We start from the raw sequence: 14,624 nt of genomic DNA on the forward strand, positions 1-14,624 counted from the left end.
TAAGACAGGAGACCCGAAAACCTTTAAGAGGGAGAGAATGGGGAACTGTGGTTTGTTTTTATTGTGGAGGAAAAGGGCATGTTAAAAAGGACTGCAGAAAGAGAATGATGGATGAGAAAATGTTCAAAGACTAGGGGTGTCAGGGGCTCTATTTGCTGGGAACCCGAGGAAAAAAAAACAAAAAAAACAAAAAAAAAAAACCACGAGAGCCCTTGATAAAACTAAAAGTGGGTCCCCAGCAACAAGAAATTGAGTTCCTAGTGGACTCGGGAGCAGAAAGATCTACCGTTCAAAAATTGCCCCAAGGATGTAAAATATCCTCGGCGACTACACAGGTTATTGGAGCAAAAGGAGAACCTTTTGGAATACCCGTAATAAAGGATGTGTTTTTTGAAACCCATTCTAAGGTAGGGGTGGGGTCCCTGCTACTCATGCCTGAAGCAGACTATAATTTATTGGGCTGAGATTTGATGATTGAATTAGGAATTGGCTTAGAAGTAAAAAATGAAACACTAAAAAAAATTAAACTGTGTCCCTTACGAGTAATAGATGAAGAGAAAATAAATCCTGAAGTCTGGTACACCCCGGAAACAGTAGGTAAGTTAGATATTGAACCCTTTTCAGTAACAATAAGGAACCCAGAAATACCAGTCAGAATAAAACAATACCCCCTTCCTAGAGAAGGGAGGCTAGGTTTGAAACCTGAGATCCAAAGATTACTTGAAAAGGGGTTGCTAGAACCCTGTATGTCTCCTTTTAATACTCCCATCCTGCCTGAAAAAAAAAAAACAAAAAAACAAACAAACGAAAAAAAAAAGCCGGATGGAAAATATAGGTTAGTACATGACTTATGAGAAATTAACCAGAGAACAATAGCTAGATTCCCGGTGGTGGCGAATCCACACACCCTCCTGAGTCAAATAGGGCCCGATAATCAATGGTATAGTGTAATAGATCTGAAGGATGCATTCTGGGCATGCCCTCTCAAAGAAGATTGCCGAGATTACTTTGCTTTTGAATGGGAAGACCCAGATAACCATCGGAAACAATTACGGCGGACGGTATTGCCCCAAGGGTTTACCGAATCTCCGAACTTGTTCGGACAAGCCTTAGAACAAATCCTGAAGGGGTATGAGTTAAGTGAAGGAGTCACACTGGTCCAATCTGTGGATGATTTGCTCCTAGCTGGTGATAGCGAAGAAAAAGTGAGGCAGGAAAGTATTAAGTTACTAAATTTTTTGAGTTTACAAGGATTGAAGGTATCAAAATCAAAACTACAATTTGTTGAGAAAGAAGTAAAATATCTGGGACACAGACTAAGCAAGGGAACTAAGAAATTAGACCCCGAAAGGGTGAATGGCATATTGTCATTACCGGCTCCTAGAACTAAAAGACAGGTTAGGCAATTATTAGGTCTCTTTGGCTATTGCAGGCAATGGATTGAGAACTATAGCAAAAAGGTGAAGTTCCTCTATACCAAATTAACTAAGGATGGATTATTGAAATGGTCGGAGGATGATGATAAACAATTAGAAACACTAAAAACTGATTTAGTAAATGCCCCAGTTTTGAGCCTGCCAGATGTAAAGAAACCATTTTATCTATTTATCAATGTTGATGAAGGGACCGCATTTGGGGTATTAGCACAAGAATGGGCAGGAAGAAAGAAACCTGTGGGATACTTATCTAAACTCCTGGACCCTGTAAGTAGGGGTTGGCCTACCTGCCTTCAAGTGGTAGTAGCCGCAGCCCTTTTGGTAGAGGAAGCCCATAAAATTACCTTTGGAGGAGAATTGAGGGTATTATCACCTCACAACATCAGGGGAATTTTGCAACAAAAAGCTGACAAATGGATAACAGATGCCCCGGCTCCTAAAATATAAAGGCATCCTAATTTCCTCTCCCAAACTGGAACTCGAGGTAACAAGCGTGCAGAATCCAGCACAGTTTTTGTATGGGGAGCCGAGTGACAAAATAAATCATGATTGTCTTTACAACATTGAGGAGCAAACAAAAATCAGACCAGATTTAGATGAGGAAGAACTTGGAGAAGGAGAAAAGCTATTTGTAGATGGATCATCCCGGGTAGTTGAAGGAAAGAGAAAATCAGCATTTGCAATCATTGATGGGAAAACATTTAGTGTAATAGAATCAGGACCTCTGAGTCCTAGTTGGTCTGCACAGGCTTGTGAACTACATGCTGTATTAAGAGCCTTGCAACTTTTAAAAGGTAAAATTGGAACCATATATACGGATTCAAAATATGCCTTTGGCGTAGTGCATACTTTTGGAAAAATTTGGGAAGAAAGGGGTTTAATAAATTCTCAAGGAAAAGGATTAATACACCAGGAATTAATAATCCAGGTCTTACAAGCATTACGAGGACCAGCGGGAATAGCCGTAGTACATTTAAAAGGACACCAAAAAGGATTAAGCCCATTAGTCAGAGGAAACAATCTTGCTGATCAAGAAGCAAAAAGAGCGGCATTAATGGTGATCCAGACTAAAAGAACTCGGGAGGACTGTATAACTTGTGGAAAGGAATCAGACGAATTCCCATGTTATGAGTGTTGGAAGGATTTTGGAATCGATGCAGTCCCTGAAGACTACCCCTGCTGCCGAGAAGATGATACCCCTCGTGGCTCAAAGCAACCGAGTTGACGAGCGAGGCAGAGGAGTACAAAGCTGTGGAGAACAGAACCCAAAGAGTGGGACTGTACAAAGACACTGGGAGGACTGCCTCAGTGTTAACCAAGGGAATCGCACGAAATGCCCCGGGAGGAGTGATAGCACTGAAAAGGACTGGGTAATTGGAGTGAGTGTTCAAACTAAACTTATTAGCCGGCCGGGTTTCCACCCTTCTCGCCACACTCTAATTTTAATTTTACTAAATCTTGTAGGTGTCTTATTGTTTGCACAGCAAGGGGGGTTGTGTGTTGCTCTGGATGAGGAATGCTGCGTATATGCAGATCACACTGGAGTAGTTAGAGACACCATGACAAAACTACGAGAAGGATTAGAAAAAAGAAAGAAAGAAAGAGAAGCACAGCAAAGTTGGTATGAATCCTGGTTCAATTATTCCCCATGGATGACTACGCTATTGTCTACCATTGCGGGACCTATGCTACTATTAATTTTGGGATTAACATTTGGCCCTTGTATATTGAACAGAGTAATTGAAATTGTAAAGGGCAGACTGGAAGCTGCCCATTTAATGCTTCTCAGGGCTAAATACGAGTCATTAGATCAGGAACCAGCAATAGAAGAAACATTAGCTTTAAGTCACGCTGAACTCCAAAGATTTGATGAACAAAATGGTAAATAAAAAAAAAAAAAAAAAAGGGGGGGGGGATTGTAATAAATAGAATCATGTTTGTTAATCAAATCAGGCTTTCTTAAAGGCTGGTGAAAACTTACACTGTTTCGACTCTTCACATACTTAAATCGCAGGCATCCAGCGTGCTATCTGGTGCACTTTGACACCTCAAGGCCTAAATCACAGGCATCTGGTGTGCTGTCTGGGGCACTTTGATACCTCAAGGCCTAAATCACAGGCATCTGGTGTGTTTTAACACTTCAAAGGGAAGAGCTAAGTTGTGAGATAAGCTGAAAAGAGTCTCCCCAAGGACACTGATAAAGATGAGGAGCCTTCAGCCCCACCACCATCAGGAGGCGGGACAAGACCGACCCCCTAGCAACACGTCGCTCAGACACAGAATATACCAGGATTGACACATATACGGGAACCAGAAGAGTATATAATCAACTACTTTCGGGAAGTGGCTGTGCGCCGTTGGCGGAGCAAAGACTCCCCGGCCGCCCAGCGCTGTTTTGCTTGCTGCCGCTTGCTTAATAAACTAATTTGATTAATCGGACTGGTTCCTGTCAATTATTGGGCCACAATCTATAACACCGGCCACGAGGAACGTCATCACCTACGGCTGCTGCTCCGAGCCCTACCCTGATGTCACCTACACGCTGCTCCTCTGCCGCCGCGCCTCCTTCTACATAGAATCATAGAATCGCTGAGGTTGGAAGGGACCTTTAAGATCATCAAGTCCAACCTTTAACCTACCCTGACAAAAGCCACTTCTAAACATGTCCCTAAGTGCCCCATCTACCCTTTTTTTTAAACACCTCCTGGGATGGTGAATCCACCACCTCCCTGGGCAGCCTATTCCAATGTTTAATAACCCTTTCAGTGAAAAAATGTTTCCTAATATCCAATCTAAACCTCCCCTGACATAACTTGAACCTGTTTCCTCTCACCCTATCACTTGTCACCAGGGAGAAGAGGTCAGCCCCCATCTCTCTCCAACCTCCTTTCAGGGAGTTGCAGAGAGCGAGAAGGTCTCCCCTCAGCCTCCTCTTCTCCAGGCTAAACAACCCCAGCTCCCTCAGTCGTTCTTCATAAGGTTTGTCCTCCAGACCCCTCACCAGCTTTGTAGCCCTTCTCTGGACACGCTCCAACACCTCAATGTCCCTCTTGTAGCGAGGGGCCCAAAACTGAACGCAGTACTCGAGGTGGGGCCTCACCAGTGCCGAGTACAGGGGGATGATCACTTCCCTAGTCCGGCTCACCACGCTATTCCTGATACAGGCTAGGATGCTGTTGGCCTTCTTGGCCACCTGGGCACACTGCTGGCTCCTATTCAACCGGCTGTCAACCAACACCCCCAGGTCCTTTTTTGACGGGCTGCTTTCGAGCCACTCTGCCCCAATCCTGTAGCACTGCATGGGGTTGTTGTGACCCAAGTGCAGGACCCGGCACTTGGCCTTGTTGAACCTCATACCATTGGTCTCAGCCCATCGGTCCAGCCTGTCCACATCCCTCTGCAGAGCCAACCTCCCCTCAAGCAGATCAACACGCCCGCCCAGCTTAGTGTCATCTGCAAACTTACGGAGGGTGCATTCGATCCCCTCATCCAGATCATTGATAAAGATATTAAAGAGAACCGGCCCCAGCACCGAGCCCTGGGGGACACCACTTGTGACCGGACACCAACTGGATTTAACTCCATTTACCACCACTCTCTGGGCATGGCCATCCAGCCAGTTTTTTACCCAGCGAAGAGTACACCTGTCCAGGCCATGAGCAGCCAGTTTCTCCAGGAGAATGCTGTGGGAAACGGTGTCAAAAGCTTTGCAAAAATCCAAGTAGATAACATCCACAGCTTTTCCCTCATCCACTAAGTGGGTCACCTTATCGTAGAAGGATCTTAGGTTTGATAGGCATGACCTGCCCTTCACAAACCCATGCTGACTGGGCCTGATCACCCTGTTCTCCTGCATGTGCCGTGTAATGGCACTGAGGAGGATCTGTTCCATGACCTTCCCAGGCACCGAGGTCAGACTGACTGGCCTGTAGTTCCCCGGATCCTCCTTCCGACCCTTCTTGTGGATGGGTGTCACATTTGCTAACCTCCAGTCAGCTGGGACCTCCCTGGTTATCTAGGACTGCTCATAAATGATGCAAAGTGGCCTGGCAAGCACTTCCGCCAGCTCTTTCAATACCCTTGGGTGGATCCCATCCGGCCCCATAGATTTGTGCAGCTCCAGGTGCTGAAGCAGGTCCCTCACCGTTTCCCTTTGGATTACAGGGGCTTCATTCTGCTCCCCATCCCTGTCTTCTAGCTCAGGGGTCTGGGTACTCAGGGAACAACTGGTCCTACTGCTGAAGACTGAGGCAAAGACTGCATTAAGTACCTCAGCCTTTTCCTCATCCTTGGTCACTATGTTCACATCTTCAGCCTGCTCCTGCCCTGCATCATGGTCTCCTTCCTGGCACCCCTTGGCTTCTACCTGCCGGCCGACTCCGGGGAGAAGGTCTCACTGGGGGTGACAGTGCTGCTGGCCCTCACCGTCTTCCAGCTGCTGGTGGCGGAGAGCATGCAGCCCTCGGAGAGCGTCCCGCTCATTGGTGAGCCTTGATGGCACCCAGGACCCTCCCATGGGACCAGGGCGTCTGCACCGGGGTGGTGGGCACCCCCCCATGCCAGGGGGGGTTTTGATGGGGGGAGGTGGGCACAGGTCTCTCCCCACCCCGCTGCGGCATCACCACCCATTACCCACGCAGGGAAGTACTACATCGCCACCATGACCATGATCACGGCCTCCACCGCGCTGACCATCTTCATCATGAACGTCCACCACTGCGGCCCGGGGGCCCGGCCCGTGCCCCCCTGGGCCAGGTGGCTCATCCTCCACCACATGGCCTGGCTCTGCTGTGTCTACGAGGTGGGCGAGAGCTGCAAGAGCCCCCGGCGGGTGCCAGGCAGGCGGGCGGGCAGGGAGGACACTGGGGGGCCGGGGGAGAGCCCCATGGAGGGGGAGGTGGGTGCCGAGGCAGAGGGCTGTCCCCGGGACTGCTGCCAGTGCCACCACGATGGCCTGCTGAGGAACGTGGGCTACGTCGCCGGCTGCTGCCGGCATCACCAAGCCTCCCAGTGCCGGACCGGCGAGTGGAAGAAGGTGGCCAAGGTGATGGACCGCTTCTTCATGTGGGTCTTCTTCCTCATGGTCTTCCTCATGAGTGTGCTGGTCCTGGGCAATGCTGCCTGATGGCCCTGTGGACTCACTGCCCCCAGGGACAGTGGTGGCCACGGGTGCCCCATGAGGGTGGCTCGTCCTGAGCCCCCCTTGGCCCTTCATGGACCTGCAGGGTGGAAGATCCACCAGCGCCAGGGAAGAGGAGCCTGAGAGCGGGAACCTGACTCGGCCGGGGCTGCCAAAGCTGCAGGGTTGAGGGGTCACGGCCCCCCGAGCAGTTGTCTGGGTTGTGACGTAGAGAAATATAGATATAGAATCACAGAACCACAGAATGGTTTGGGTGGGAAGGGACCTTAAAGATCATCTCATTCCACCCCCCTGCCCTGGGCAGGGACACCCACCAGCCCAGCTTGCTCCAAGCCCCGGCCAACCTGGCCTTGAACCCCTCCAGGGATGGGGCAGCCACAGCTTCTCTGGGCAACCTGGGCCAGGGGCTCACCACCCTCACAGCCAAGAATTTCTGCCTCAGACCTCAGCTCAATCTCTCCTCTTGCAGTGGAAACCCCTTCCCCCTCGTCCCATGGCTCCCCTCCCTCATCCAGAGTCCCTCCCCAGCTCTGAGGCTCTGAGGCTGGACAGGCAGGGGTGGCATGGCATGTGGGAGAACAGGGGCAGGTACCTAGAGAACTTCTCGCCTCCAATGCTCTGGGACTTCACCCCTGAACAATTACAGGACCCTGAGAGAGGAGTAGAATATCTGCAGGGGAAATACTGGGGCTCTTCTAGAGAGGCACAACTCACCGCACTGTGCTGGGCCCTGGCCACTATCTACCAGGCACTGCTCAGTGTTATGCAGCACCCTCAGGGGAAAGAGATGGAGACCAGACCGACAGCACCAGTATAGGTTAGGGGCGGACATGCTGGGAAGCAGCTCTGAGGAGAAGGACCTGGGGGTCCTAGTAGACAGCAAACTATCCATGAGCCAGCAGTGTGCCCTTGTCGCCAAGAAGGCCAATGGCATCCTGGGCTGCATATTGAAGACTGTGGCCAGTAGGTCGAGGGAGGTCATTCTCCCCCTCTACTCTGCACTGGGGAGGCCACAACTGGAGTATTGTGTCCAGTTTTGGGCTCCCCAGTTCAAGAGGGACAGGGAACTACCGGAGCGAGTCCAGCGAAGGGCAACCAAGATGATTATGGGACTGGAGCATCTCCCTTACGAGGAAAGGCTGAAAGAGCTGGGACTCTTTAGCCTGGAGAAGAGAAGGTTGAGGGGGGACCTGATTAATGTTTACAAGTACCTAAAGGGTGGGTTTAAGGAGGACGGAGCCAGGCTCTTTTCAATGGTTCCCAGTGACAGGACAAGGGGCAATGGGCACAAGCTAGAACATAGGAAGTTCCGTTCGAATACACGGAAAAACTTCTTCACGGTGAGGGTGACAGAGCACTGGAACAGGCTGCCCAGGGAGGTTGTGGAGTCCCCTTCTCTGGAGATTTTCAAGACCCGCCTGGATGCAGCCCTGAGGGATGTGCTTTAGGCAATCCTGCTCTAGCAGGGGAGTTGGACTAGATGATCTCTAGAGGTCCCTTCCAACTCTGAAGATTCCGTGATTCCGTGACAGACACTGCGGCTACTGCAAGCCCTGTGGCAGACACTGCGGCTACTGCAAGCCCTGTGGCAGACACTGCCGCTGAACCAGGGAACCAACCCGTGCCAGTATCAGTTGCCCCCATACAGAAGAAGTACACGAAGAAATCAGTTCGCTTAGTAAGACATGATGATGAACCAGGGCCATCATGAGAAGAGGAGGAAGGGGCAGAACCAGAGATAATTACCTGATCCCTATCCTTGAGTGAGCCGTGGGATATGCGAGAAGATTTTAGCCCACTTTCAGGCGAGCACATTGTCACCTGGCTGCTTCGGTGTTGGGATAACGGGGCCAGTAGCCTGGAATTAGAGGGTAGGGAAGCCAGGCAGCTGGGATCCCTGTCTAGGGAAGGCGGCATTGACAAGGCAATTGGAAAGAAGACCCAAGCCCTCAGCCTCTGGCAACGACTCCTGTCAGGCGTGAGGGAGAGGTACCCCTTCAGTGAAGATGTTGTATGTCAACCAAGCAAGAGGACTACCATGGAAAGAGGTATCCAGTACCTGAGAGAATTAGCCGTGCGGGAGATGATTTATTATGACTTGGACAATGCAGACTTACCCACAGACCCTGATGAGGTGCAATGCACAAGGCCCATGTGGCGGAAGTTTGTACGAAGCGCACCATCGTCATATGCCAACTCACTGGCAGTAACGGAATGGAAAGGCGAAGAGGGACCAACGGTGGATGAGGTGGCTGGCCGGCTCCGGCGATATGAAGAAAGTCTCTCTTCCCGCCTTGTCCCAGCTGTGGAGAAACTGTCCCGAAAGGTCCAGCAACTTGAAGAGAATATGTCCTACTCCCCACCTATACGGGCCAGCATCTCAGGTACACACCACGAGGCACCCTGTGGTTCTTCTACCTGCGTGACCACGGGGAGGACATGAGGAAGTGGGATGGACAACCTACTTGGATCCTGCGGACACGGGTACAGGAGTTGCAAGGAAGGACAACCACAAAAGGGGATCCCTCCAGGAAAAGTGCCGCCCCACTTTCCAGCGGGCAGTTCCCCAGACAGAGCAGAAGGCCTGATCTTGCTTCTGATCCTCTTGAAGGAACTTCCAAGTCATTTCTGCAAGAAGTGAGTGAGTAACGGATACTATGACTGGTATTAGAGGGGCCCTGCCTCCGGCCAGGTGGAAGAAAGGGACAACCGGGTTTATTGGACGGTGTGGGCTCGATGGCCTGGCACATCAGACCCTCAGGAGTATAAGGCTCTAGCGGACACAGGTGCACAGTGCACTCTAATACCATCAAGCTATAGAGGATCAGAACCCATTTGTATTTCTGGGGTCACAGGGGGATCCCAAGAGTTGACTGTACTGGAGGCGGAAGTAAGCCTAACTGGGAATCATAGAATCAGAGACTCTTCATGGCTAGAAAGGACCTTTGAGATCATCGAGTCCAACCATACACGCACCAAAAAAACCCAAAACCAAAACCAAACAACCAAAAAACCCACAAACAAACAACCTGCAATTTCTGCCACTAGAGCATGCCCTGAAGTGCCACATCTAGATGTTTCTTAAACACCTCTAGGGATGGTGACTCCACCACCTCCCTGGGCAGGTCATTCCAGTGCCTGACCACTCTTTCAGTGAAGTAATTCTTCCTACTATCTAATCTAAACCTCCCCTGCCGCAGCTTCAGACCATTTCCTCTGGTCCTGTCATTATTCACCTGGGAGAAGAGGCCAACACCCACCTCTCTCCAACCTCCTTTCAGGGACTTGTGGAGGGCAATGAGGTCTCCCCTCAGCCTCCTCTTCTCCAAACTAAAAATGCCCAGCTCCCTCAGCCTCTCCTCATAGGACTTGGTCTCCAGACCCCTCACCAGCCTGGTAGCTCTCCTCTGGACACGCTCCAGCACTTCAAGGTCCCTCTTGTACAGAGGGGCCCAGAACTGAACACAGCACTCCAGGTGAGGCCTCACCAGTGCCGAGTACAGAGGCACGGTCACTTCCCTACTCCTACTGGCCACGCTATTCCTCATACAAGCCAGAATGCTGTTGGCCTTCTTGGCCACCTGGGCACACTGCTGGCTCATGGTAAGCTGGCCGGCCACCAGCACCCCCAGGTCCTTTTCTGCGGGGCAGCTTTCCAGCCACTCTTCCCCAAGCCCCTGGCGTTGCTTGGGGTTGTTGTGACCGAAATGCAGGACCCGGCCCTTGGCCTTATTAAACCTCATCCAATTGGCCTTGGCCCATCCATCCAGCCTGTCCAGGGCCCTCTGTAGAGCCTTCCTTCCCTCAAGCAGATCAACACTCCCACCTAGCTTGGTGTCATCTGCAAACCTACCGAGGGTGCACTCAATCCCCTCATCCAGATCATTGATAAAGATTTTAAACAAAACTGGCCCCAAAACTGAGCCCTGAGGGACACCACTGGTGACCGGCCGCCAAGAGGATTTCACCCCACTAATCACAACTCTCTGGGCACGGCCATCCAGCCAGTTTTTAACCCAGCAAAGAGTACACTTGTCTATGCCACGATTCGCCAGCTTCTCCAGGACAATGCTGTGGGGGACGGTGTCAAAGGCCTTACCAAAGTCCAGAGAGACAACGTCCACAGCCTTCCCCGCATCCAGCAGGCGGCTCACATGGTCATAGAAAGAGATCAGGTTGGTTAAGCAGGACCTCCCTTTCCTAAACCCATGCTGGCTGGCCCTGATTCCATGGCTGCCCTGCACTTGCCGTGAGAGCTCACTCAAGATGGTCCTCTCCACGATCTTCCCTGGTACCGACGTCGGGCTCACAGGCCTGTGGTTCCCCGGATCCTCCTTCCGACCCTTCTTGTAGATGGGAAAGAAACACATTCCAAAGGCTGCAGATCGTTTATGCTGACATGCCTCCTGTGGAAGGTGTTAAGCACCTGCTGGTAATCATGGATCCACCCTCAGGAGGAGTAGAAGCTTTTCCTACCAGGAAAGCTGATCCCCCAGGAGTGGTCAAAGCACTTTTGTGGGAAATCATTCCCAGATACTGACTGAAATGAAACCAGACGGTCAGACAGGGGTTTCATTTTTCAGCAGGAATACTGAATAATATCTATAAAAGTTCAGCCTGGAGAAGAGAAGGCTCTGCGGAGACCTTCCAGCCCCTTCCAGTCCATCAGGGGGCTCAAGGAAAGCTGGGGAGGGACTCTGGATGAGGGAGGGGAGCCATGGGACGAGGGGGAAGGGGTTTCCACTGCAAGAGGGGAGATTGAGCTGAGATCTTGGGCAGAAATTCTTGGCTGTGAGGGCGGTGAGCCCCTGGCCCAGGTTGCCCAGAGAAGCTGTGGCTGCCCCATCCCTGGAGGGGATCAAGGCCAGGTTGGACGGGGCTTGGAGCAAGCTGGGCTGGTGGGAGGTGTCCCTGCCCAGGGCAGGGGGTGGCACTGGGTGGCCTTTAAGGTCCATTCCTACCCAAACCATGCCCGGAAGGGGTGGGGCCCTTCTCCTTCTCCTTTTCCCCTTCTCCTTCCCTTCTTGTTATGGTTTGAGAAACCCACCACAATTTCTTGTCCTTTAGACAATTACTCTCTCACCCGATGACCCCTCCCCACCCGGGAAGGGGAATTGGGGAAAAACAAGGAAACAGGAGGGTTGCAATAGAAATCGATTTAATAGGATAAAACTAAAGAATTAACCTTAATAATGCTAAAGAAGCAGTGTCGATCCCGATATCAATATAAAATACCCAAGGACTACACCCAGCCCATTCCATCAGCAGGAAGCCGTGCACTCCCAGCAGGGGACAGCCAATGGGGGACACTGCGAGCGCTGCAGCTTCACGAGGAAGGGAAGGGCTCAGGGCTCCGAGACTACGGCAAGGAGTTCTCTGGACCACCGCCATCAAGGGAGAGTCGAACTACACAGCAGACTTTATAATTTATATTGAACGTGATGTTCATGCTATGAAATAGTCCTGTTGGCAGCTTGGGGCAAGTACCCTCCTTCTCTTGCTCTTCCTCATCCCCTGCTGAGTGTCACCAAGGGGGGCTTTGACTGCCCCACGATGTCAAAAAGGGGGGATGTGCCCCCCTGCCACACTACAAAAGAGGGACGCGGTCCCCACTGGAGCCGTCAGCGGATGCTGGGCACCGCAGTCTGGCATTGTCTGGGCAGACTGCAGCCTCGGCCTCTGACACCCCAGCAGTCTTGCGGGTCCCGTCACTGGGGACCCAGGAGGACACTGGGGAGCCGCATCGCGGTTCTGTGCTGGTGACTCGGAGCACCGCAGCCACACCAGAGTCGGTGCCATGGGGCGCTCTGACGCCGTGTCTCCCCTAGGCCATCTCCTCCTGATTGTGATGGGGCTCAGCATATTCTCATCTGTGCTGCAGAGCAAGCGGCTTCAGGTAGGTGACTGTTGCACCACACTGTGCTGCACCACACTGTGCTGCGGCGTGGGGTGGCGAGGAATGGCGTGGGGTGGTGTGGGGTGCCGTGGGGGGCTGTGGTGTAGGACTGGGAGGTGCTCCCGTCTCACCCAGCTCCTCGGAACCTTGCAGAAGTGGTTTAAGAAGAAGAAGAAGAAGAAGAAGAAGCGTCGGACAAGGAAGACAAGAGTCCGGACAGAGAAGCAGAGCGGTGAGTGGCCCCAGCACCGAGCACCCTGCAAACGGCCTACACCCCACGGCAGCCCTGAGCCGGGGCTGTGCCGGCAGCTGCTGGCCGCTCACTCTGTCTCCTCCCTCCACAGCTTCTCAGCCAGTGGATAGAGGAGTTAGGAAATCCCGGCCCAAGCAGGAGAAGTGGTGAGTGTGGGGGAGACCCCAGATGCTGCCCCAGACCCTCACCCCGTGCCCTGCCCCTGCCTGCGCTGGGCAGCCCTGCCCACCGGCCAAGGAGGGGTGCTGCCCGCGGGTCCCGCTGGGCTCCGGGGTGCAGCGGGGTCTCTTTCTCCTCCTCTGCAGGGCGAGTGCGGAGGCCTTGAACAGGAAGCCCCTCTCCCCATGGGCCCCGCTGGCCACCATGGACTCTCTGACAGACAGAGGCTCCTCTTCCTTCAGCTCCCTCTACTCCTTCCCAGAGCCCTGGCCTGGTGCAATGGCGGAGCTGGCAGCGCTCAACCACTCAGGACCCCGCCATCCCCCCAGGGCTGTGAAGGGGAGGGTGGAGGAGCCAGGGCCAGCCCTCTGCCAGGAGTCCCCACTGGAACTGCCAACAAGGACTAAGCAAGAGCCGGTCCCCAGGAAAGCAGGGACAGGGCGCAGAGCCCTGTGCACACACAGCCTTCACCCTGCAGCCCCCCAGCCATGGCCACGGACCAAGGGCAGCTGATCATGGGGCTCCTCCACTCTTTTGAGTCCACCCAGGAGATGGCCAGGCAGTGCTGTGAGATGCTGAAGGTGCTGCAGGCCCGTTGGCAAGGGCGGGAGCCTGTGACCAGAACCTCCCCGGGGAGCCCTTCCATCCATGGTGGTGCAGGAGCAGCTGGGGGCCACAGTGAAGTCCCAGCACGTGGGAGCAAAGCAGCCGTGGGTGGCTGCAAACACGGATAAGGCTGAGGATGGGGACATGGACAAGGAGAAGGACACGGGACCAGACACAAGTGTGAAGGAGAAGGAAATGAGCAGCCCTGTGGAGCTCGGCAGGGGGAGCCTGGCAGAAGTGAAGAGAAACAGCAAGATGGGGCCGGGCGAGAACAACTCCATGGGGCCAAGCACCAGCAGCCCCCCAGGCTCAGGCAGGAGCACCCCCATGGATGTGGAAGGGAGGACGGACAGGGCGCAGAGCCCCGTGAACGTGCAGCTGCCCCCCAGCCGCCCCCCAGCCAAGGCCACAGACGAGAGGGAGCTCTACTTGGAGCTCTTGGACGCTTTCAAGACCTTGGAGGAGGAGGAGCAGCACCACAGCGAGCCCGTGGACAGGGAGTGTGACCAGGCATCCCCAGGGCTGTGCCCGCTAGGACGGTGCCTGTGTCACTGCTGCACCCGGCTCTGCCACCGCCTGAAGGACTGGTGGAGACGCTGCTGCCGGCCGCGCCGCATCTGCTTCAGCAATTTCCCCTAATGGCTGGGAAATGTGGGTCCAGGAACACACATCCTCCGTGACACCAAAGGGCTCTGACATGGGCACCACTTAATTTACATCTGCTCTGGACGTTTGTGTTTTGCCAAAAGGGAGCAGAACCATGAGTGCAGGCTGACGCAGGCTACAGCTCTGCAAGCAAACAGGGTGCACGGACTCCTCTCCTCATGAGCAGATTGCCCTGCAAAAGGGTGGGGTTCAGAAAAATCGGAAAGGATAAGAAAGTTGTCAGTTACTAGAACAAGCCTAAAGCTTTTTCACAAAATTGAGGTTTTCCTGCCTGAAAAGCTCTTTTTGCTCACAGCTGACATCCCAGCACCAGTATTTTGGGTGTTTCAGCTTTTTATGAGGGCAACCTGACATCAGCCTGACAGTGAAGACTGGCATAACGGGCATCGCAACTGGACAAGGACAACAACCTCAACCAGGCTAGAGTGGAACACCGCAGTGGCTCGCTTATGAAAATGACCCTCTGGC

The 14,624-nt window shown here is 52.9% G+C and overlaps 1 protein-coding gene across 1 annotated transcript in view; it reads left to right on the plus strand.

Moving 5' to 3' along the window:
- Positions 1 to 14,624, plus strand: part of LOC128901949 (neuronal acetylcholine receptor subunit alpha-10-like) — a 65,219-nt gene that overhangs the window by 18,203 nt on the left and 32,392 nt on the right. Inside the window, exons 4-7 of the mRNA XM_054184146.1 lie at positions 1,201 to 1,205; positions 3,924 to 4,008; positions 5,743 to 5,920; positions 6,077 to 6,258. Of these exons, the coding sequence (XP_054040121.1) occupies positions 1,201 to 1,205; positions 3,924 to 4,008; positions 5,743 to 5,920; positions 6,077 to 6,258 (450 nt within the window). The remainder of the gene's footprint in view (positions 1 to 1,200; positions 1,206 to 3,923; positions 4,009 to 5,742; positions 5,921 to 6,076; positions 6,259 to 14,624) is intronic.

The sequence above is a fragment of the Rissa tridactyla genome, chromosome 1 (assembly GCF_028500815.1).
Source record: "Rissa tridactyla isolate bRisTri1 chromosome 1, bRisTri1.patW.cur.20221130, whole genome shotgun sequence".
Classification (NCBI taxonomy): domain Eukaryota; kingdom Metazoa; phylum Chordata; class Aves; order Charadriiformes; family Laridae; genus Rissa; species Rissa tridactyla.